The following is a 23,481-nucleotide window of genomic DNA, read 5'->3' as shown; positions in this document are numbered from 1 at the left end:
ATAGTTTGAATGTTTGGGCATCAACTTTGGCTGGAGACCATGCAAATGGCAATGGTACGCGGCATAAATCACAGTTACGGTTCCAACATTTTCAGACTTTACCTTCTGGTCGATTTGGCGTGTTGGTGGTCACCTTAAGGTATGTAGACTTTGGACCTCATTATGAGTGCTGTGATAGTGGTAAAACAGGCAGTACTTGGGAATTCAGTCAACCACAACTGTAAAAACTGCTTGCTTTTGTGTGAGGTAATTACCTCCGCACAAATGTGGTCATGCATGCGGTGCAATAACCGCAAGTCCTCAATGGACTCCAATCGTGCTTCAGAATGGGGAATAACTACTCGGTCCGTTTGACTCTAAATTATGTGCATAGCTACCGTTTTCTGCATGCAGTAACAGCGATAGAGTTTGGCGGTATTGCTCGGAGTAATACTGCCAACCAAGTGAAGAGGTGCTTTATGCTTTTCTGCAGGGCACTGCTGGAATGTGGTGGGGGGGAAATATAACAGATTGTTGAGTAGCCATTCAAGTATCTGCTCCTTTTACCACTTTAGCGCTCAGCACCAAGGACGGTGAACCACGATAAAGGGTAGAAGTAAGGTGAGAGTGAGTAGGTGCGGTGTGCACACTGGAGTCATGGCGTGTGCAACGCATGATCTACTGATGTACAAGTATGTCCGCGGGCGGCAACAGTACATTGGTGCTGTGCCCACTAGGGTCCTCACTCACAGTTTGTCGGTACTACGTTTGGTAGTACCGCCAAATGAAATTACTGTTACCGCATGACTGCATGCAATAAGCACACAGTATGTCGAAGGGTCTTCATGATTCAGAGTCTTGAGGACCCTTCAGTTTATCCTCAGTAATTTCCTCCACACAAAACAATCCAGTTTATTTTTACTTTTAACTGTGAAACTCTGAACTTGGCAGTGCATTTAAAATGGTGGTAATTCGGTTATCACCAGTTATTTCACCCCCATGTCAACCTCTGAATGAGGAAATTCATGCTTTGTGCTTTTGTAAATAAGTATTGAAGAATGGGGGTAGGTAAACTGGCGGTATCAATACTAAATACCTCTTCCTTCCTCTTTCCAGGCAGACTGGGCTAGGGTTTGTCTCTTTTGTGGCGCGGATAGCCAGTGCCACCGCACCACTTGTGATGCTGTTCGAAGACTCTTGGGTCCTGCTGCCCTCTCTGATTTTCAGCATCGTGGCCCTTGTGTGTGGAAGTGTGGCGTTTCTACTGCCAGAGACCACTCAAGTGCAGCTGCCGGAGACCATTGAAGACGTGGAAGGGGACAGGTACGCTGGGCTGGTAAGAGGGAGCCTCCTTAGGAAACGAAGTGAGACTTACTGTCACTTGAACACAATGCACCCCAACGGCTACTGGACAGAATGCTCTTCAAAGCTAGCAGATAAAATATATCTTTAGTTTGACATTTGCTTAGGACGCATCATTTGCACTCATTTGTAACCTATCACTTTATGTTATGTTGTGTTAAAGAAGCCCTTGCCCGATCCTTCCTCTCCAGCTAACTATCGCCCGATCTCCATTACTCCTTTCCTGAGCAAACTCTTGGAAAAGCTGGCCATCTCCCAGCTTAATCTGCATACTGAATCTGTTGGTTGCCTCCATGACCACCAGTCTGGCTTCGGAGCTGCCAAAAGCACGGAAACTGCTCTCCTGAACACCCGGAAACACTGGCTCTCCAATATTGACTGTAATATCCCTTCTGTTCTCATTCTCCTTGATCTATCCTCTGCTTTTGACACAGTCAACCATGCCATACTGCTCAATTGTCTCCAGGACAACCTTGGTATTACTGATCAGGCCCTGGCCTGGTTGACATCCTCTCTCACCAACTGACCCTCTCAGGTCCAACTGCGGTCTTCTTTCCTCTCTTCTATATCTCTCTCTACTTGTGGTGTTCCCCAGGGCTCTCAACTCTCTCCCTGGCTCTTCGACCACTACCTGGCACCTCTTGCCCACTGCATTGCTACTTTCTGCTCCAATTTTCAATGTTATGTGGATGACACTCAGCTCTCTTTCAGGCTCCTCTCAGCCGCCTCTGCTTTTTCTCTCATGCCAGACTGTCTGGCTGCAATTCAGGCATGGTGTGCCACCAGTGATCTCTGCCTTAATGCCAGTAAGACTGAGATCCTCCTTATTTGGACACCCGCTCCCTCCTTTCCTCTCTCTCTCTCTCTCTCTCTCTCTCTCTCTGGCGGCCCACGCTGGGCTCTCTTCCTGCTCCTTCCTGTGAGGCTAAGAACCTTGGTGTCATCTTCGACTCCACCCTCTCCTTCTCTCCTCACATCTCTGATGTCTCTAAGAAGTCAAACTATCAGTTGCAACGCCTCAGAGGCATTCTTCATTTTCTCACTTTCCCCCAGAAGCTCGCGGTCTCCAGAGCTCTGGTCCTCTCTAGAATGGACTATTGCAATAGCCTTTTTCTAAATCTTCCTGCCACTACTCTTCGACCTTGAAAACTTATCCAGAACAGGACTGCAAGACTTTTCCTTGGCCTCAAGCCCAGGGATTGTATCTCTTCAGCTCTGAAATCTCTTCATTGGCTCCTAGTGGCTATGAGGATTAACTTCAAGACCCTCTGTCCACAAGGCTTTCTAGGGCTTGGTCCCGCTCTACCTCCAACTTTCTCTTCCAAAACATCTTCATTCCCGAGCTCTCCGCTCATCCACCTCCAACTCTGAGGGTCAGACGCTTCTCCAAGCAGAGAGTTGGGGCAGATCTATCTCCTCGGCTGTGGCCTCCCTCTGGAACAGCCTCCCTTCCTCTCTCAAAGTTGAGCAGAGCCACCTCAGGTTCCGGAAGCAACACAAGTCCTTCCTTTTTGCTTCCGCTTTATCTCTTCCTCTCCCCTGCTGATGCACCTGACTGCTCCGCGTACTGGTCACCTGGTCACCCTCTGAACCCGGCCCCAGGCTCCGCAATGTCCAGTTGCCCTTGCACTGCCTCCGGGCTCCCCAGCACTTAAGTGTCTGTATCTGCAACCCTACAGTCCCTTCTCTCTGCACTTATGAGCCACCTGCTAGCTGCACTTGTGAGTTAACTGCACTTCCCACTTCCTCTCCCCCCTGGCACTTCTCCCCTTCTCTCTTCCCCGCACTTGTGCGATCTGAATGACACAAGGCCTAGTAAGTTTGTTATTTTGTCCTTCCTTGTTTACCTGTCCTTGTCTTGTTGCGCCTAGAAACACGTGAGCACAGGAGCGTTATAAATGCCACATCATATCATAGCATATCATATCGTACCATGTTATGTTGATTTATACTGCACACCGCTACTACCCAGGGGCAGTCTCCAGGCGCTCCCTTTACCTATCCAGATGCACATATATCGACAAAATCCAGCAAGCACATTTAATGAAAGTACTTACAGCCAAAGCAGGTGACACATTTGTAGTTGAGAAGGGGGTCTCTGAGGGTCTCATTAAGACTTTGGGGTTTGTGTGTAAAAAGAATGGTTATGGGATTACCGCCACAGTTAACACTCTGTCAAATTTAGAGTTTCTAAAGGAAACTCGTGAAATCCACCTGCTTTTGAGTGGGGGACATTTTCTCCACTAAACCATTACCACCTGCATCAATTGCCGCCTGCATTACTTACAGAACACCCTCGAGTGCTATGAGACTCCAAAATGGGGAATAACTGATCTTTAATTATGCGGCTCCTTCCCGTCACTGCATGCAAAATGAGCCCTAAGCCGTTATCATTTGGTACTGCCCCTTTCTGGTATCATGGCGCGCCTCTTCCGACATCAGCTCTCCCATCCAGTTACACAAAAACAAAAGGTTTGTCTCCCTCTGGCTGCTATGTGGCTGTGAGGCTTCCCTATGGACCCCCTGGAGAAGACCAGCAGCATCCTCCACTAGCAGCAAACTGTCATGGGCGCCTTTCTTCCCAGCATGCACAGAGGCTTTCCCTCCAGATCCCCTATCATGAGGGTGGCAGAGCTCTTTCTATAGCCGCCCTCTTCCCCCCACGCTGCTGTCAGTCGCTGTGGCTCTGCTTGGTCGAAAAACGAGATCCCCATTGGGCCTTCTACAAAACCCCACTCATTCCCAAGTAATAATAACACTCCCCAGAAAGCCCCTCAGCACCACCAGAAGGGGCACCACACTCACCAAGTCAATCTGTCTGTACTCCAAAAATCTTTGTCAAAACCCTCTCTATGTCAATCAACACAAGCATTGATTACTCTCCAAATAGTTTCCATGTTCAAAATCCTAACAAAATGCAATAGATTTGTTGGTTCACATAATGTTGATTGCCCCTAGTCACAAAAGAGAGTTGAGACTCTATTAATGTCGTGGAGGCGAGCATTATGCAGCAAGAAGTGCAAAACATAAAGAAGAACCTTGAGACCACCTCTTTCCAAGTACAAATCCCATACGCCTCTGCCAATGTCATGTGATCTCTGTCAGTCCCCCAATCCCCAAGCATCTGGACCCAGGTCATTCCTTGACTCTGTAAAGGAGTGGTATCAAACATATGATGTAATCATCAGGGGCACCTTGGGGAACAGCAATAAACTATCTGCAAATATATAAATGATGTCTCAAAATGACCCCCAAATTGATTTCTGTGGAGAGGAGTTCTAGATAGAGTCTTTGCCACTCCAATGATACAGGGTAATCAGAAAAGAATGAAGACTGGGAGCATGACATTGCTCAGCAGAGCCAACATCCCGGCTCAAATTAAGAAAAGGCCCACATTGTATCACTGAACCGCTCAGTAGACAATATAGCTGGAAATAAAATGTCCATCTAGGTCCCTCACTATGTAGGTGTAAGTGGTATGTGTGTGTGCATGCATCTATGTGGGTGTACACCTGTACATGTGTGTGAGCATTTGAATGTAGGTAAGTGTGTGCATGCAGGGATGTATTGGAGTGCACTGGAAGGTGTTTGGGCATGTGCACAGATATGTAGTTTAGTGACCATGCATGTCTGTATGTCTGTGTGTTTGTATGTGTGTTCATGCAGAAGTGCGCATTTGCATGTTGGAGGTGTGTGTGTGCATGCAAACAGGCGTGCCCATTCAGTTACGTGAGCATGTACAAATGTCTACATATATACACAAACCTTCAGACATGAACAAACACATGTGCTTACCTACACAGAGAAGTGTGAGTGCAGAAATGTATGCACATTTCTGATGTTTGTTAATCTGCTTAGAATCACATGCTGTGCATAGGTCCGACATCCAGTGGTCACTGCGGAGTATTGCATTTTGTTTTTCATAGTCGAAAAGGGACGTCGACAAGGCGTGTCTGAAATACTATCCCTGTAGTGACGTGCGTTGTACCCACAATCCCTCACGCGTCGAGGTCCCTCAGATTGTTTTTTTCCGCCCAGCTACTGGTCGCCTTTACGCGGAGCTCCTCGAGAGACATTGCAGATTTCATCTCCTCGACCTTTGGTCGTTTTCCTATTTAATATATAACACATCGATCCCTCCCTCGACGCAGTTGTGAAGCTGTCTCCGCCGAGCAAGATCTTCGACGGAGGGGACGAGCGGAGGAGATCCTTCGGCGTTGCCGAACACGTGGCCTGGCCTCGCAGGCCAAATACAGTAGGGAGAGTGGGGTCGTGGGACATCTCTGGTTCTTTTCTGAGAATGCCTTTCCTTTTCCCCTTCCTTTCCCTTGGGGTCGTTATCACGATTTATTGCCTCGGCTATGGAGAGGACACCCTTTAGGTTTTGCCCGCTTTGCAAGGGCAAGTTTACTTGGAAGGACAAGCATTCACGGTGTAACCGCTGCTTGCCCCTCGATCACAAAGAGGAGGGTTGCACGGCTTGTCGGCTTCTTAAGCCAAAGACTCTAAAAGACCGTAGGGTCAAGAGGTGGGCGGCCTACGCTATGTCGATGGCCGATTCTTCACCCGCCGCTGCTACCACCGACAGTGACGAGGAACGTGATAACACGAGCTCCGCTACGGAAGTCGCAGAACCCTCTAAAGAGCGCTCGCGCTCTTCGTCGTCTGTCCCCGGCCCCGACGGGCTCGGCTCACGCCCTGCTTATGGGGATGAACACCCCGGCGACACTGACGCACACGATACCACACATAAGCACACAACCCATGGCTCTTCTTCGTCGAAGACGAAGAAAGCATCAGCGCCCAAGGAGACGCAGGTTCCACCGGCGGCCTCCTTGGACCGTTCAGGTTCGAAGCCCCTCTCGCAACTGCAGCCGCGACCAGCGACTGGGCTTTCGGCAAATAAGGGCGCCGCCCCAAACCATCGGCCGGCGCGCACCAGCAGAGAGCGCACGCCGCCGTAGAACGATCGACACCCGTAACGTCGAAACCACAGCCCTCCGCTGACAAACGAGTCACAGAGAGCTTGGCGAGGATCGTTGTAGCCGACGCCCAGAAGCGTATGCCGAAAGACACGTCGAGCGCTACGCAAAGGTCGAAAGACACGCCGAAAAAGCCCGAAGAAAGACAGGGACTACCCCCTTCAGTCGGGGGGACCCCAGCACACCGGAAGGCTTTTCGGAAGGCGACGGGACACTTTCCTCGACGTTGTGGGAGAGGTCGAGCCATTTTCAGCTAGATGACACTAATTTTCCCCCGCTAGACCGCTCAGGGGTACCCCATGAAACCATGGAAAGGCTCCATCTCTGCATGGAGAGAATGGAGAGGTTTATGAAGACCCAGAACCCTCCTACTCCCAAGAGAACAAGAGAAGGGCCTCAGGAGTACCCCAGGGCCAAATATCCGAGACTATTTAATCCCCAGCAGGACACAGCCTCAGATTTCCATAATGTGTATGACCTCACTGGTGAGGAACAATACTTGGAGGAGGAGGATGAATTTGTGGACGATGAAGAGGGACAGAACCAGGAGGAAGGTCTGGAAGACAGCCCAGACATGGTAGGAGAAGGCTTCGGAGAAAATCCAGAAGAAGGACCTTCTCATCCCTGGCAATCCCCATCAGTATATTCGGACACTGATGTCCTGAACCTAAATCCTCCTGACAATTCACCTGTTAGAAACACGTTTCCTATTGACGATCAGCCCACATTTAATGCCCTGTTGCGCAGAGCAGCAGCACATTTCGAACTGGACACTGGGGAGATCTCTCCTGAAATAGACTTTGTGGAAAGAGTAATTAAGGAGAAACCCCCGGTCAGCCAGACCATTCCCCTCCTCGCTTCAGTGAAGAGAAGAATCATCCCTTTGCTATCCACACCCGCACTAATCAGAGGAGTTAATCCAAGAATTGAAAAACTTTTCACTCCTTCACCCTCAGACCCGCTGTACATCAGGGGACATTCCATTCCGGATTCCCTTGTAGTAACTAATACAAGGAAGAGGGCAGGGGTGCCGCTGTCCACCAGCGAGGCACCACCTGACAAGGAGGGCAAGAGGTTATATGCCCTTGCAAAGAGAGTCACATCCTCGGCTGCCTTTTCGGCAAGAATTGCGAACAACAATTCTTTGCTAGCTAGCTACGCGGACGCGCAGTGGGCCAAACTGCGCAAAGACGCCGAAGAAGCGCCGGAATCACTACATACACGCCTGCTATCAACTATTGGCGAAGGAACCCAGGTCAACCAGAGTATTGTAAAGAACTCTCTGGATGCTGCAGAGACAGCGGGACGTTCCCTGGTTCAGGGAATACTCCTAAAACGCCATGTATGGCTGCGCAACTCAGGGTTCAAACCGGAGACACAGGCGTTTTTAATAAATAAACCTGTTGAAGACTCAAACCTCTTCGGGAAAGCGGTGGATGAGGCTCTGGAGATGGCTAAAAAAGAGTTCGATACTATCAAAACTCTTGACCAGATCTCTAAGCCCACTACCGGACGCGGCTATGGCAACAAACGCTTTTTTCGTGGCCAACGCCAACAGCAGAATCAGCAGCAACAGTACCCTGCCACCAATTACCAGACCAATAGTGGGCAGTACAGCCAAAGAGGCCAGCGCCGTGGCAAAGGGAGAGGTCGGGGGTCCACCCCCGGAGGCTCCCAAGCCCCCAACAACACCAAGTGACGCGAAGATTTGCGTCCCCTCCCATGCAACACCGGTCGGGGGCCGGATAACATCCTTTCTTCCAGCATGGGAGGAAATAACGTCAGACCGCTGGGTACTTTCCACCGTAGCCCACGGATACTGCATCGAATTCAACGGTTCCCCAACATACAGACCCCCGAGGGGACGACGCATGACACCGGAACACCTTGCCATCCTTCTCCAAGAAGTACAACAACTGCTGGAAAAAGGAGCCATAGAGGTCGTGCCTCTATCTCAGGTAACGGAAGGTATTTATTCAGTGTACTTCCTTGTACCCAAAAAGGATCTAACCATGCGCCCTGTATTAGATCTGCGCCCAGCGAACAAGTTTATCAAACCCCAGAAGTTTCGTATGGTGACCTTACAGGAAGTGATCCCACTGCTATCACAGGGAGATTACATGACAACATTGGACATGAAAGATGCATACTTTCATATTTTAATGTTGCCAGCGCACAGAAAATACCTCCGGTTCATGATAGAGGGCAAACGCTACCAGTTCAGAGTGCTACCCTTTGGCATAGCATCGGCACCAAGGGTATTCACGAAGGTACTGGCAGTGGCAGCGGCCCACCTGCGCAGGTTGTCCATCCCAGTTTACCCTTACCTCGACGACTGGCTCATAACAGGGGATTCTTACGAAACATGCTTCTCCAATACCCAAAAGACTGTAGACCTTTTGTTCCAGTTGGGCTTCTCCATCAACGAAAAGAAGTCCAGCCTAGACCCCAGCCAAATCAAACAATTCCTAGGGGCTCTAATTCAAACAAAGGACGGCCTCGTCTTCCCCTCCAACGAGAGGGTCCAAAACATGCTGTTTCAGATCCCTCAATATGTGACCGGTCGAGAGGTGACGGTACGCAAAGCAATGCGCTTGCTCGGCATGATGGCGTTGTGTATTTATTTGGTACCTCACGCGCGCCTGCGCATGCGCCCTATGCAAGAGTGGCTCAACAGCCAGTGGTGTCAGGCCAGCGGACTATGGAACGATCTAGTGATGGTCTCGCAGGCCTTGGTTCTCTCGCTACGGTGGTGGACAAAGGAAAACCTGGAAAGAGGGAAACCCTTTGCCACACCTGCGGCGGAAGCCACTCTAACCACAGACGCATCCCTCACAGGATGGGGGGCTCACCTATCCCATCAGACTGCTCACGGAGTGTGGACTCCAAACGTAGCATCCAAACACACAAATCTACTGGAGCTACTAGCTGTGTTCAAGGCGCTAAAAGCCTTCCAGAAACACCTACAAGGCAAGACTGTGTTGGTCCTTACAGACAGCACCACAGCCATGTACTACATCAACAAGCAGGGGGGCACCCACTCTCCAGGACTGTCCAAACTGGCCCAAAATATATGGAAGTGGGCACTCAAACAAAACATGTTCCTACTGTCACAACATGTACCAGGGGAACTCAATCTGCTGGCAGACAAACTCAGCAGAGATTTCCCCCTGCCCGAAGAGTACGAATGGCGACTGCACGAAGACATCGTCTTCGACGTCTTCACACAATGGGGATTCTCAGAAATAGACCTGTTCGCAATCCTGGAGAACTCACAATGCCAAAGTTACGCCTCCAGGTACCCCCAGAACCAATCCAAGGGGAACGGTCTGTCGATGCAATGGTCAGGGAAATTTGTTTACGCTTTTCCCCCGACTCCCCTTCTTAACAAGGTGGTGCACAAGATGCACCAGGAACAAGTGACCATGATACTGGTGGCCCCAATGTGGGCCCGACAGCCATGGTTCGCTCACTTGATGGAGATGTCTCTATCTCCCCCAGTGAAACTCCCCTGCCCGTACAACATGCTGTCACAAGACAAGGGCAGGACTCTGCATCCATGCCACCAGAACATGAAATTAGCAGCTTGGCTCTTGAGATCATAGAATTCGGACATCTACAGCTCCCGCAGAGATGCATGGACATCCTCAGGGAAGCCAGAAAACCTAACACTCGCCACTGCTATTCTAGCAAGTGGAAGAGATTTGTCATCTGGTGCAGAGGAAAAAGCATCAACCCGACTGACTGCTCTCCCACACATATTGTTCTATACCTGACCCACTTATTGGATTCAGGTCTAGTGTTCAATTCCATTAAAGTCCACCTAGCGGCACTTTCTGCATACACCACTTCCCAACTCAAAGTGTCGTGGTGGAAGATCCCTGTTATAAAGGCCTTCATGGAGGGAGTAAAGAGAATACACCCCCCGATAGCTGACCCAGCTCCCGGATGGGACCTTAACGTGGTACTTACCAGACTCATGGGCTCACCATTCGAACCCATGCACAAAGCATCTTAAGACTGCTTTTCTAATAGCTATCACCTCCATCAGGAGAGTAAGTGAACTACAGGCTCTTTCTGTTCTAGACCCCTTCGTTACAGTTCACAGAGATAAGGTGGTTCTACGCACGCACCCAAGGTTTGCTCCGAAATTCATATCGAAATTCCACGTAAACCAGTCTATAGAACTGCCAACGTTCTTTCAAAATCCTTCCAACTGGGGAGAGAAGAGTCTGCACACACTAGATGTGCGCAGAGCGGTCATGTTCTACATGGAAAGAACCAGACCACTGAGGAAGACTAATCAGTTCTTCGTCTCGGTGGCAGCAGGGAGAGAAGGGGATGCAGTTTCAAAGTCCACTATTTCTAGATGGATTGTTCAATGCATCACTCTCTGCTATACTCTTGCTAAGAGAGAACTGCCCTTTAAGCCTAGAGCGCACTCTACTCGAGGCACGGGGGCGTCCATAGCATTCATTGCAAATGTTCCCCTTGAGTCCATCTGCAAAGCGGCTACCTGGAGTTCTGTGCACACCTTTACAAAACACTACTGTCTAGATGCACACTCGAGATCTGACTCCCAGGTGGGACAGGCAGTATTAAGACATCTTTTCTCTACTGTTCCTTCTCATAACCCACCGCCAACTCCGGGTACTGCTCGCTAGTCTATGCACAGCATGTGATTCTAAGCAGATTAACAAACATCAGAAGACAATGCATTACTTATCGTAAAAGCATTTCTGATGGTTGTATCTGCTTAGATTCACATGCGCCCACCCTTCCTCCCCGCTCGGATGGAAGGAACATAGACTTCCTTTTATATCTCTCTTTTCTGTACTCACTCACGTCTAGAAGGCTCCCTCAGGGCAGAAAAATACAAACAGAGGGACCTCGACGCGTGAGGGATTGTGGGTACAACGCACGTCACTATAGGGATAGTATTTCAGACACGCCTTGTCGACGTCCCTTTTCGACTACGAAAAACAAAATGCAATACTCCGCAGTGACCACTGGATGTCGGACCTATGCACAGCATGTGAATCTAAGCAGATACAACCATCAGAAATGCTTTTACGGTAAGTAATGCATTGTCATATGGAAGTGTATGAGTGCATGTAAATGTGTGAGTGTGTGCATATACAAGTGTGTATGTGTGCCGATTTGCACATGCATGCAGAGGTGAAAATATGCATGTATGTGTACATGGATGAAGATGTGTGTGTGCAGGTATGCAAAGGTATCTGTAGACAGATGTGTGAGCACATGGATCTACACTGATGCACACCCACCTGCACCCACTGAGGTGTGTGCGAATGCATGGAGATGTGTGACTGTGGATAAGTGTGTGTGTGTATGGGCATTATCATGGATGGTTATACTGGAGTGTGTGTGCAATACATTGGGCTTGATATGTAGGTGTGTGAGTGTGCGCACAGATGTGTATGCACATGCAGGTGTGAATTACTTGAAGGTGTGAATGCATACACAGCGTGTACAAGCATATGTGCAAAAACACAAACGAGTGTGTGTGCAGAGGTGTGTGAGCTCACAGAGGTGCATGAGCTTGCACAGGTGTTTGAATCCAATTGTGCAGGTGTGCATGTATGTGAAGGTGTGTGTATGGAGAGATGTGTGTGCACGCAGTTAGGTGTGTGTGTTGATAGTGTGTAAGTATGTGCATGCAAAGCTGTATATGGGAGCTCATGGGATGTCTGTGTGTAAGCAGATCGATGTGTGAACGTGTGGACATCTGTGTGTACATGCAGAATGTTGTCTGTGTGTATGTATGCAGGGGTCTATGTGTGTGGGTGGAGGTGTGAGCATGTGCACATAGCTACGTGCATTCATGTAGAGTTGCATGTGTGTACACACCCCTGCACATGTGCTTATACTATGGCACACACCTCTGCAACTTCACATGTGTGCAAACCCCATACATGATTTTCGTCTAATGTACTCAGGCTCACACCTGCACACACACACACACACACACACGCCTCTGTACAGTCACACACATGCACAGAAACACATCTCTGTGCACACTCCTCCATGTTCTCTCTCACTCCTGCATGTGAGCATGCTCACACCCTGGTGTACATGCTCATACCCATTTGACATACACCTCTGCATTCTCGCACCTCTATGCACATGAACACACATTCGCGCACACACACATATTCCACACCAACAACGGCTTCGTCACAGACAAAAAGGGCGACATATTGACCGCTCCAAACACACCACTGATATCTTACCCATACCAGACCGCAATTCAGGGCAATTACTGCAGAAGACCTGACCAACAGTCTTGCAGTCCTCAAAAAGTATACACTGTTCTCTTGTGAAGATCAACCAAGTTGAAGCACTGACTCTTCTTCTCAACATCATCAACGCATCCCTCATACAAGGCACCTTCCCGAAAATGGGGCAGATTCTTGCTCTGCTGCAAACTTGGCCCAGATGACCTGGCCAACTATCGCCCCATCACGCATTGACTTTTCTTTGCCAAAGTAATCGAGAAGACTTTCGCCATCCAGGATTACACAGTACAATCTCATTGCCACCATACACCTAATTGATGTCACTCAATACATCCTGGACAAAGGAGGCCCTTGCTTACTCGTCTCATTGATCTCTCTGCAGCCTGTGATACTGTTGACCGTGAAGACCTCCTCAAGTCCTTACTATGTGCATGAGCTTCGACAGAACAGCCCTGCAGTGGTTCGCCTCAGACCTCTCCAACAGAGACCAACTAGTCCAGTTGGGCCCCAACAGATCCTAACAATGCTCAGTAACCTGCAGAGTTCTGCAAGGCTCCATCCTGTCCCCTTTCACCTTACGCTACTACATAGAACCTCTGTGAGAACTCCTCACCAACCCTGACATCAAGATACACCAACACACAAATGACATACAGTTTTGCCTGCAGATCTTGCATCAGTGACATACATCAACTCAAGCACTGTCTGTTCTCATTACAAGCCTAGATATCGAATGTACCAACCTGACGCTCAACACTACAAAGATCCATTTCATTCTCCTAGGGAACCCCACCAAACATACTCAAGTGCAGAATTGGCTGGCAGCATGGAATCAGCTTTCAGCAACCTTTCACCCTGGCACAGGTTGCAGAAGAGTTCTCCCTGCCCCGGTCATCTCTCACCTGGATGGTGCAATGCCCTGCCCACAGGCGCCACAGATGCCACCTTGGGCCCCTCTGAAAGCCATCCAGCACACTGCAGCTTGCCTCCTCATAGGACTAAGAAAATGTGCCCACCTCATTGCCTTTCTCAAGGGGCTCCACCGGCGACACTGTCAAGCAAGCAGTTTATTCACACCACATTTAGCTGAGAAGCTCACCATCTGCGCAGGCCAGGGTACCCCCAGAAACCACATGTCCATGCTGGAAACAAATAGCTGCAAGAGAGAAAACAACAGGAAACCAGCCTTCTTTGCTATTCAGCCTGTCTCTGGATCAAGTCTCCATCACAGAAAAGACTGTCCCCCTCTATCCTGCATATCAGGAAGGACCTAAACACCATAGACTTAAAATCCCTACTCTTAAAAGAACATCTCGCCAATCGCTGATCACTCCACTCATCCCTACTTATGCCCTTTGGAGTTCCTCCAATCGCTGATCACTCCACTCATCCCTACTTCTGCCCTTTGGAGTTCCCCCAATCGCTGATCACTCCACTCATCCCTACTTCTGCCCTTTGGAGTTCCCCCAATCGCTGATCACTCCACTCATCCCTACTCATGCCCTTTGGAGTTCCCCCTATCACTGATCGCTCCACTCATCCCTACTTCTGCCCTTTGGAGTTCCCCAATCGCTGATCACTCCACTCATCCCTACTTCTGCCCATTGGAGCTTCTCAAATCGCTGATCACTCCACTCATCCCTACTTCTGCCCTTTGGAGTTCCCCCTATCGCTGATCACTCCACTCATCCCTACTCATGTCATTTGTGGTTCCCCCAATCGCTGATCACTCCACTCATCCCTACTTCTGCCCTTTGGAGTTCCCCCAATCGCTGATCACTCCACTCATCCCTACTTCTGCCCTTTGGAGTTCCCCCAATCGCTGATCACTCCACTCATCCCTACTTCTGCCCTTTGGAGTTCCCCCAATCGCTGATCAAGCCACTCATCCCTACTTCTGCCCTTTGGAGTTCCCCCAATCGCTGATCACTCCACTCATCCCTACTTCTGCCCTTTGGAGTTCCCCCAATCGCTGATCACTCCACTCATCCCTACTTCTGCCCTTTGGAGTTCCCCTGGGTGTGTCCTCTTTGTACAGGACTTTGCCGTTTTACAGATGCGTTTTTAAATCCCATGCACACATGCATACACCTGCACAAAAGTGCATGCTCACACACAATCCTGCACGCATGCATGCTCACACACACACTTCATTCTCCCTTACCAGCGCATGTTTGCACCCACAACTCTACATACATACACTCCTCTGTGAGTTCTCATACCCTTGCATGTGTGCTCATAACCTGTATGTGCACAAATGCACCCCACGTATGTTCACATAACTGTACACACTCCTACAAACATGTGTCCACACCTCTGTGTGCCCACACACATGTGTACACACTGCAAACTGAAATGCATGCCCGTACCTGACAAACAAGCACACAAGACCATGTGCACAGACTGCAGCACACACGCTGTGAACTCTGCATGTGATGACACATCAACACGCGGGTGCACATGCACGAAACTCTAGCGATAGAGAGAGCGAGAAAGAGATGGACCTAGACGGCAATTTGATGTTTGGTTATGTTGTCTACTGTAGAGTGTTGTGGGATGATAGAATGTGACCATGCGTTTTCTTTCAGAAAGGGTCTTGCCATGGCAAAACAATGTGAAGCTGTCAGTCATCATGTTTGTTCTCTGCTCATTGTGGAGCCTAATTTACATATTTACTTATGTTGTATTGCTATTCTCCAAAGAGCCACCGATGATTACTTTAATGTTTAAAAAAGCCCCATGCCTCCTTCAGACAGTGCTGTCTGCCTCTTCTGTACTTCTACTCACATAAGGTCTTCACAAGTAGCTGGACCACTTGACACTGAAAGCGTTAAAGAGTACCCAACACTAACTTCCTACTACTGATGCAGGCCCTTCATGCTCAGGGCACATGAGTAAGTGCAGCAGCCGCCATCTTGGAAGATGGTCTATGAGGGCCGTCCCCACTCAGCGGAGCAGATGCTAGAGGCTCAGTTTACTCTGGAATAGAGGGGATATCGAAGATCATGTGAAGCGGTGTCAGGCTCACATTCTGTATAGCGTCCCCTATGGCCAGCGTACAGATAGTGCACACAACCTAATAAGTCTCAAGTCTCAAGGACGAGATTGCTCGTCATGTTTGCATAGACTTACATAATAGCCTGGCACTTACGGGGTTAACTTAGGGGCAGAGGAAACTATGGAAATCAGCTTCCTTCCCTCCTGCCTTCATGACCACAACTGTTTCTATGCACAGCCCAGACTATAGAAACCGTGCTCTACCTTGTGCCAAACATTTGGTTGCCAGCCGGTCCTGGGAAGAGCGGTGGCTGCAAGGGGGCAATGCAAGGAATGTTAAGACGACCCTCCCACCCACCGGTTCAGTTCATTCTCCTCTTGGGGGAATCAGATCTCTCCTGTTTGATGGCCTTAAAGCCCTGGACCAAAGCCTACATCACAAGCGCAGAAATTAGGGATGAATTGACTTTCACTCATCAAATTCCACGGTCACTCAGGCGGTCTTCCGTCGTCCAGGGCGCGTTCTGGTGGCGTATCTTGCCACTATTGACTCTGCGCCACAGAATCGCTCAGGATTACTTCCCCGCCTTTCATAGTGGCTCCGTGGTTACCCTACTGAAAACCTACACACGGCACAAACCTATTCCACCAGCAACACCTTTAGGCTGTGAACATCCGGCCGTATCAATAGTGCCCAGGGGAGCACGTAGACAACCCCAATAAGGCAGGGGCTGCGGTTGGAAACCCTATGCCTCGTCTGGAAGGTACTAAAGAACATGGCACCAGCGTCCATCTCCAATCTCTTCCCTCTCTATCAACTGATCCGACCCATAATATCGGCATCCCAGAACCTCCCAGCTGCCTACCTCAATAGGAGTGAGATCTGCCCACACTCATTGCTCCGCCCAGTGGAACCCTGCTCCCCTCCACCTCATTCTTAAGACTCACTTGTTCCTTGGCGACTTCTGGTCCCAGAATCACATTGAAGATCACGATTGACCACTTGGATCAGTACACAAGACGTCCTGAAACCCGATCTTTGCCCCACTCGAGCAGAGTTGGCCAGTTAACGGGTCGAGCTGGTGTAGGCAAAGCTCAATCAGCAGCCTTGCTAATACCTTTCCTTAAACCATCCCCGGGCACTCAGAAGGTGATAAAAGGGGGTTTGTTTTAAAGCCCAGGAGACCTTAGCATTTGTTCACAATGAATGCCTCCCGCTGAACACTGGCTTAAGAGTCCCATGTCCTGGAGGACTGTATGATCCCTGAGGGGACGTCTGTATGGTGAGCCTAATGATTTACCCCACAGTCAGAGAGAGGTTGGGGTCTTTGTCATCAGCAGCTGGCATAGGCTGTGCACCAGCCATGTCCCTTCCCGCTCCAGGGGTACCCTCTAACAATAACAGCTAGCATTGTACTGAATAGTCATCCTTGCTGCAGGGATGAGGGTTATCTTTCCAGCTGAGAAATTGAGAAGCTCGGGTGCAGACTGATGGGTCTAGACAGCTGTGAAGAGGAACCCTGAGCAAACTGCAGGTAGCAAGAGCTCTTAGTTTCTAGTACAGATGCCTGCTGGTTCACACTGCCATCATGGGTCTCTTGCCACGTACCACTATATCTGCCGAATGCAACATTCTCGCTGGTTCCTGTCTTGTTATCCTCTTTCATGCATGCTCACGCAATACCAGCACGCTCAATATATCCCCGTCCTGTGCCTACATGTTTAAATGAAGCTGCAAGCAATACACATTCTTCTAATTTCAACTTTCTTTTACCTCTAGACTGAAGAATGCCTCAAGTCCCTACCTCGATGGCATGGAGCTGAACGGGATCCCCCTGATCAATGTGTGCCAGGAAGTGAGCCCCGGCAAGAGTGCCGCACTCTTAAACCAAAGCAATCAAGCCAGTGATCCCGCCTTTCCAGAGAACAGCAGTTATCCCAATGGCGCCATCCAGATAGTGGAGGCAGTGGACTTCAACAATATTCCAGCGCCTGCAAAGGACTTGATGGCCAAGTATGGGCAAATCTCCAGAAGCAGTGAAAGCCAAGCAGCTTGGGAAACCAAGGAGGAATGACATTTAGTGCAGGTCGCCCAAAGATGACGTCACTTGAGCCCAGCCACAGCAAGCAGTCACATCTAATGCACTTTTATCAGGGACATTATGATCACTGCGCCGCCTTATTAATGAGCAAGTGCCTCACTCAGTTACAACACCTGATCCATCAAAACAATTTTGGAAAATGAGGATGCGTCCCTTTTTGCGATGTAAGAGACCAGCTCCTAAAAGTTGGGCATTTTCAAGTCCTACCTCACCTCCTTTCTCCTGTACATCCTCCTCGCATGTGCAATCCCTCATCATGAACCCAACTCGATCGCAATTTAGCAATTTAGCCCACCTTCTCTTCGTGTTTTTGAAGACATGTATAGGCCAGTTTGGAGCAAAAGCTAGCAGTACATGAAGAAATAAATGAGAAATGATTTGCAATAAAAGTCAGGTGTTATTTGTTTTCAGCAGCTGGCCTTCGGTCTGTCCTGTGTCAGCGTATAACCCATTACTGGCCTCCCAGCATCTGATTCAATGCCGCCCAGCTAGTGAATGTGCGTGAGTCTGTGTGCCACATGTCTCCCTGGGCATACTGTGCCATGACATGACCACGTCTTTCATGCCCCGCGTGAAGGAGGGCAGCTGGATTTCGATGTGGCAGCATGCGCTGTGGTGGGTCAGATGTCTGACTAGCTCCATACCATGAGCAGATAACACATGTTGGTATCTTCAAGGCATGTCTGAGATCTATAATACATCTACAAAAAAAGATCCTGGGGCTTATAACCGGGGAGAGCTGACCTTTAAACTATCTTAGAACATTTTGGGATGTCAATGAGATAGGCCATACCTCCTGAACCAGGTAAGGTGGCATGATCTTTGATCTACATCAAAAGGTTCCTATGTTAATAGACAGTGAAAGATCCACTTGCTACAGGGTACAACCTGTCTATTTTAAAATGAAAAATGTGTCCACATTTAGATGCTGAAATACTGTTTGATTAAAGGATTAACATGTTTAAATATGGGGGTTCACCTCATAGGACCTTTGCCTGCCCCTTCCACACCTTTTCCCACATACAACCCTAGAAGAAATGCAGACTGACACGTATGGGCCTGATTCATGGAATGTTTTCCTATGGGATTGCGCCATTATAAAACACTTCCATGAATCAGGCCCTCAATGTTTCCCTTACATTCGCATTGCCTTGTTTTATTAATGGGGGCGTTTCAACCCCCAAATCCACATCATGCCCATTGACACCCGTCCCCATTTCTCATTTCACTTCTCTCTCAGCCCAAAATACATGTCGACCTTACATGTCTATAATTTGGCTGTGTCCATACTTTGTATATGTCGACCTTAAGAAGTCTTTATTTTGACCCGGTCTATATTTTGTACATGTCGACCTTAACCCCTTAAGTGCCAAGGGCGTGGTATCTCGTCCTTGGGATTACCTCCCTGTTGCCAAGGACGAGATTCCTCTTCCATGGCACTTAAGGGGTTTATAAAACAGAAAATGTTAGAAGGCACTGAATGGAGAAATACCAAAATCATCAAAAAAGGCCTTGGAACTGGGGGGGAGGGACCCATGGAAAACCTGGTCTATATTGTGTACATGTCGACCTTAAGAAGTCTATATTTGGACCCTTTCTATATTTTTTACATGTTGACCGTAAGAAGTCTTTATTTTGACCCTGTCTCTCTTTTGTATGTCCACCTTAAGAAGTTTGTATTCTGACCCTGTCTATCTTTTGTATGTCCACCTTAAGAAGTCTTTATTTTGAGCCTGTCTATCTTTTGTATGTCCACCTTAAGAAGTCGTTATTTTGACACTGTCTATATTATGTATGTCCACCTTAAGAAGTCTTTATTTTGACCCTGTCTATCTTTTGTATGTCCACCTTAAGAAGTCCTTATTATGATCTCTTGTGTATATCCACCTGAAGAAGTCTTTATTTTGACCCTGTCTATCTTTTGTATGTCCACCTTAAGAAGTCTGTATTCTGACCCTGTCTATCTTTTGTATGTCCACCTTAAGAAGTCTTTATTTTGACCCTGTCTCTCTTGTGTATATCCACCTGAAGAAGTCTTTATTTTGACCCTGTCTCTCTTGTGTATGTCCACCTGAAGAAGTCTTTATTTTGACCCTGTCTCTCTTTTATATGTCCACCTGAAGAAGTCCTTATTTTGACCCTGTCTCTCTTGTGTATATCCACCTGAAGAAGTCTTTATTTTGACCCTGTCTATCTTTTGTATGTCCACCTTAAGAAGTTTGTATTCTGACCCTGTCTATCTTTTGTATGTCCATCTTAAGAAGTCGTTATTTTGACACTGTCTATATTGTGTATGTCCACCTTAAGAAGTGTGTATTCTGACCCTGTCTATCTTTTGTATGTCCACCTTAAGAAGTCTTTATTTTAACCCTGTCTATCTTTTGTATGTCCACCTTAAGAAGTCTTTATTATGACCCTGTCTCTCTTGTGTATATCCACCTGAAGAAGTCTTTATTTTGACCCTGTCTCTCTTGTGTATATCCACCTGAAGAAGTCTTTATTTTGACCCTGTCTCTCTTGTGTATATCCACCTGAAGAAGTCTTTATTTTGACCCTGTCTATCTTTTGTATGTCCACCTTAAGAAGTCTGTATTCTGACCCTGTCTATCTTTTGTATGTCCACCTTAAGAAGTCTTTATTTTGACCCTGTCTCTCTTGTGTATATCCACCTGAAGAAGTCTTTATTTTACCCTGTCTCTCTTGTGTATGTCCACCCGAAGAAGTCTTTATTTTGACCCTGTCTCTCTTTTATATGTCCACCTGAAGAAGTCCTTATTTTGACCCTGTCTCTCTTGTGTATGTCCACCCGAAGAAGTCTTTATTTTGACCCTGTCTCTCTTTTGTATGTCTACCTTAAGAAGTCTGTATTCTGACCCTGTCTATCTTTTGTATGTCCACCTTAAGAAGTCGTTATTTTGACACTGTCGATATTGTGTATGTCCACCTTAAGAAGTCTGTATTCTGACCCTGTCTATCTTTTGTATGTCCACCTTAAGAAGTCTTTATTTTGACCCTGTCTATCTTTTGTATGTCCACCTTCAGAAGTCTTTATTATGACCCTGTCTCTCTTGTGTATATCCACCTGAAGAAGTCTTTATTTTGACCCTGTCTCTCTTGTGTATATCCACCTGAAGAAGTCTTTATTTTGACCCTGTCTCTCTTGTGTATATCCACCTGAAGAAGTCTTTATTTTGACCCTGTCTCTCTTGTGTATATCCACCTGAAGAAGTCTTTATTTTGACCCTGTCTCTCTTGTGTATATCCACCTGAAGAAGTCTTTATGACCCTGTCTCTCTTGTGTATATCCACCTGAAGAAGTCTTTATTTTGACCCTGTCTCTCTTGTGTATATCCACCTGAAGAAGTCTTTATTTTGACCCTGTCTCTCTTGTGTATATCCACCTGAAGAAGTCTTTATGACCCTGTCTCTCTTGTGTATATCCACCTGAAGAAGTCTTTATTTTGACCCTGTCTCTCTTGTGTATATCCACCTGAAGAAGTCTTTATTTTGACCCTGTCTATCTTGTGTATATCCACCTGAAGAAGTCTTTATTTTGACCCTGTCTCTCTTGTGTATATCCACCTGAAGAAGTCTTTATTTTGACCCTGTCTCTCTTGTGTATATCCACCTGAAGAAGTCTTTATTTTGACCCTGTCTCTCTTGTGTATATCCACCTGAAGAAGTCTTTATCTTGACCCTGTCTCTCTTGTGTATATCCACCTGAAGAAGTCTTTATTTTGACCCTGTCTCTCTTGTGTATATCCACCTGAAGAAGTCTTTATTTTGACCCTGTCTCTCTTGTGTATATCCACCCGAAGAAGTCTTTATTTTGACCCTGTCTATCTTTTATATGTCCACCTGAAGAAGTCTTTATTTTGACCCTGTCTCTCTTGTGTATATCCACCTGAAGAAGTCTTTATTTTGACCCTGTCTATCTTTTATATGTCCACTTTAAGACTCTTTGCCCTTATGAAAAAGCGAAGTAATAGCTCCTCACTCGTGAAACAAATGTGCACGTAGAGAAGCTCTGAGCCACACAGTGTCAAGCAGTGCTGCCACTTGCTCTCGACGCGGGAGAAATACCTTTGGCAGTAATAGATCGAGAAACCATGCTAGTGGGACGGACAAAGGGGCCAAAGCAGGTACCATCCCAGCAAGGGCTTTGCCGGGCCTCTGGACCTTTACTGACCCTGTCTGCCCCTAGAAGGGTTTATCACTGTTAGCACGCCAGGGGATTCCTTTGGGTGTTTATACTCTGAAAACATTTTCTCAACAAGCGATGGGTGCTACCATGGAAAATTAGAAAAGGGAGTAAGTCCCTTTTCCATTTTCATGGTGGCAGTGGGCAGGCAGCCGAGATGATGCAGGGTTGGGCGGGCAGGGTTCGGGGGTCCAAGGAAAAGGATGGGGGTGTGGGGAGCAGTTCAAGAGGGGCTCAACAAAAGGAAATGGTAGACACCCGGGGTACACGATCAGCAGGCAAAGTAACAGAAGATTACGAGATCTTTGAGTCAGCCTAGTGGAAAGAGTAAATGAATATGTATAACTTTACTTTACTTTTACTTTGTTACATTTATACCGCGCACCATTGACCCGGAGGCACAAGCACAAACAATAACAAAAAACAAAACATCACATAAAAATGAAACAACAGATACTCCTACTGCAAATTGATCAATCCGATAAAGGAACAGTTGGCAAACACAGGATGGGAGTAGTCCTCTCTTAAACAAATCAATAAATGATGGTCACACTTCTCTCGGGTTCAAACAGGATGGCATCAGAGTATCATATTACAATTCGAAGACCCTCTGGGAAAATAATGGCACATGCTTAAGTACATCGGTAAGCTGCTAGACCCACAACCCAGGGGGACACAGTCCCTATTTGATTGAGGGCACCATTCGTTTAGATCAATTCTACGTAGTATCTTCAAATCAGAAGAACTGACAACTCCCGGCCCCGTTCTTTGTCGATGCCATGCCAGCACCTTATTACGAAGAGCTTCTCTATGTTCTTTTCCAACAGGCTTCTCAATGCTTGTAAAACAAAGTTCCTTTAGCGAAGGCTTGTATACTCTTATCCTTGATTATTGGCATTTGTGCTTTTCTTATATGCAAACTCTGAGAAGTCACTTGAATAAGTTTAGAACTCATCTCTACAGGTTGGTTAGCAGACTTTACACAAGGTGTATAGCCAAGTAAAGGGAGTATAAGAGGCAATTCCTGGATTTACCCATTAGTGGCATCAGCAAGTGATTCATGAGTTTCATTAGTAGGAGGGTCACCCCCCCCCCCCCCAACCCCCCCGGCAGTAAGGTTTGAGAGGCTTGATCCACCCTCTCCAGTTGTATGGAAACTTGGCAAGCATTGTCAATTTTTAAAGTCTGATGAGGAGCGACTGGGACAGGTTGTGCATCTGCCAGAGTCGCATTAATCACACTACGATGGCACAGATCATCAATCACAGTCCTCTAACAAGTCCACCAAAGAGAAAAGATCAGAAAGACTGTTACATAGTTGAAGCTCTTTAAAAACACTCACCTTTAAGTGAGACCACTGGACATGGGCAGTATGAACTACTAAAGAGTTATTGGATCCAGAACCCCCTTGTAAAGCAGAGGAAGACAATATTTAATATTCTGCATGTTTCTCTTTCCCCCCTATCATGGAAGTATTATCCATTCCTTGTAAAGATTCAGGGGTGGCAAATCCTGTAAGATCTAAATTAGCAGTCTGGGAATCCAGTTCTTTCGTTAGACACTTACGATGAGAGCTCAAATCCTCGACCTTAACTAAG

The 23,481-nt window shown here is 47.6% G+C and overlaps 1 protein-coding gene across 2 annotated transcripts in view; it reads left to right on the top strand.

Annotated features, from left to right (window-relative positions):
• Positions 1–18,071, top strand: part of LOC138468352 (solute carrier family 22 member 7-like) — a 291,137-nt gene extending 273,066 nt beyond the window's left edge. Inside the window, exons 9-10 of one of the 2 annotated variants that reach the window (XM_069608872.1) lie at positions 1,096–1,302; positions 17,361–18,071. In XM_069608872.1, coding sequence (XP_069464973.1) covers positions 1,096–1,302; positions 17,361–17,655 — 502 coding nt within the window. In that variant the 3' untranslated portion in view covers positions 17,656–18,071. Of the gene's footprint in view, positions 1–1,095; positions 1,316–17,360 lie in introns of both variants that reach the window. The other variant, XM_069608873.1, reaches the window with a different exon arrangement.
• The last annotated feature ends 5,410 nt before the right edge of the window (positions 18,072–23,481 follow it).

Source organism: Ambystoma mexicanum, chromosome 4q (genome assembly GCF_040938575.1).
Source record: "Ambystoma mexicanum isolate Mex_15411 chromosome 4q, UKY_AmexF1_1, whole genome shotgun sequence".
In the NCBI taxonomy this organism is placed as follows: Eukaryota; Metazoa; Chordata; class Amphibia; order Caudata; family Ambystomatidae; genus Ambystoma; species Ambystoma mexicanum.
This window is presented reverse-complemented; position numbering and strand designations above follow the sequence as displayed.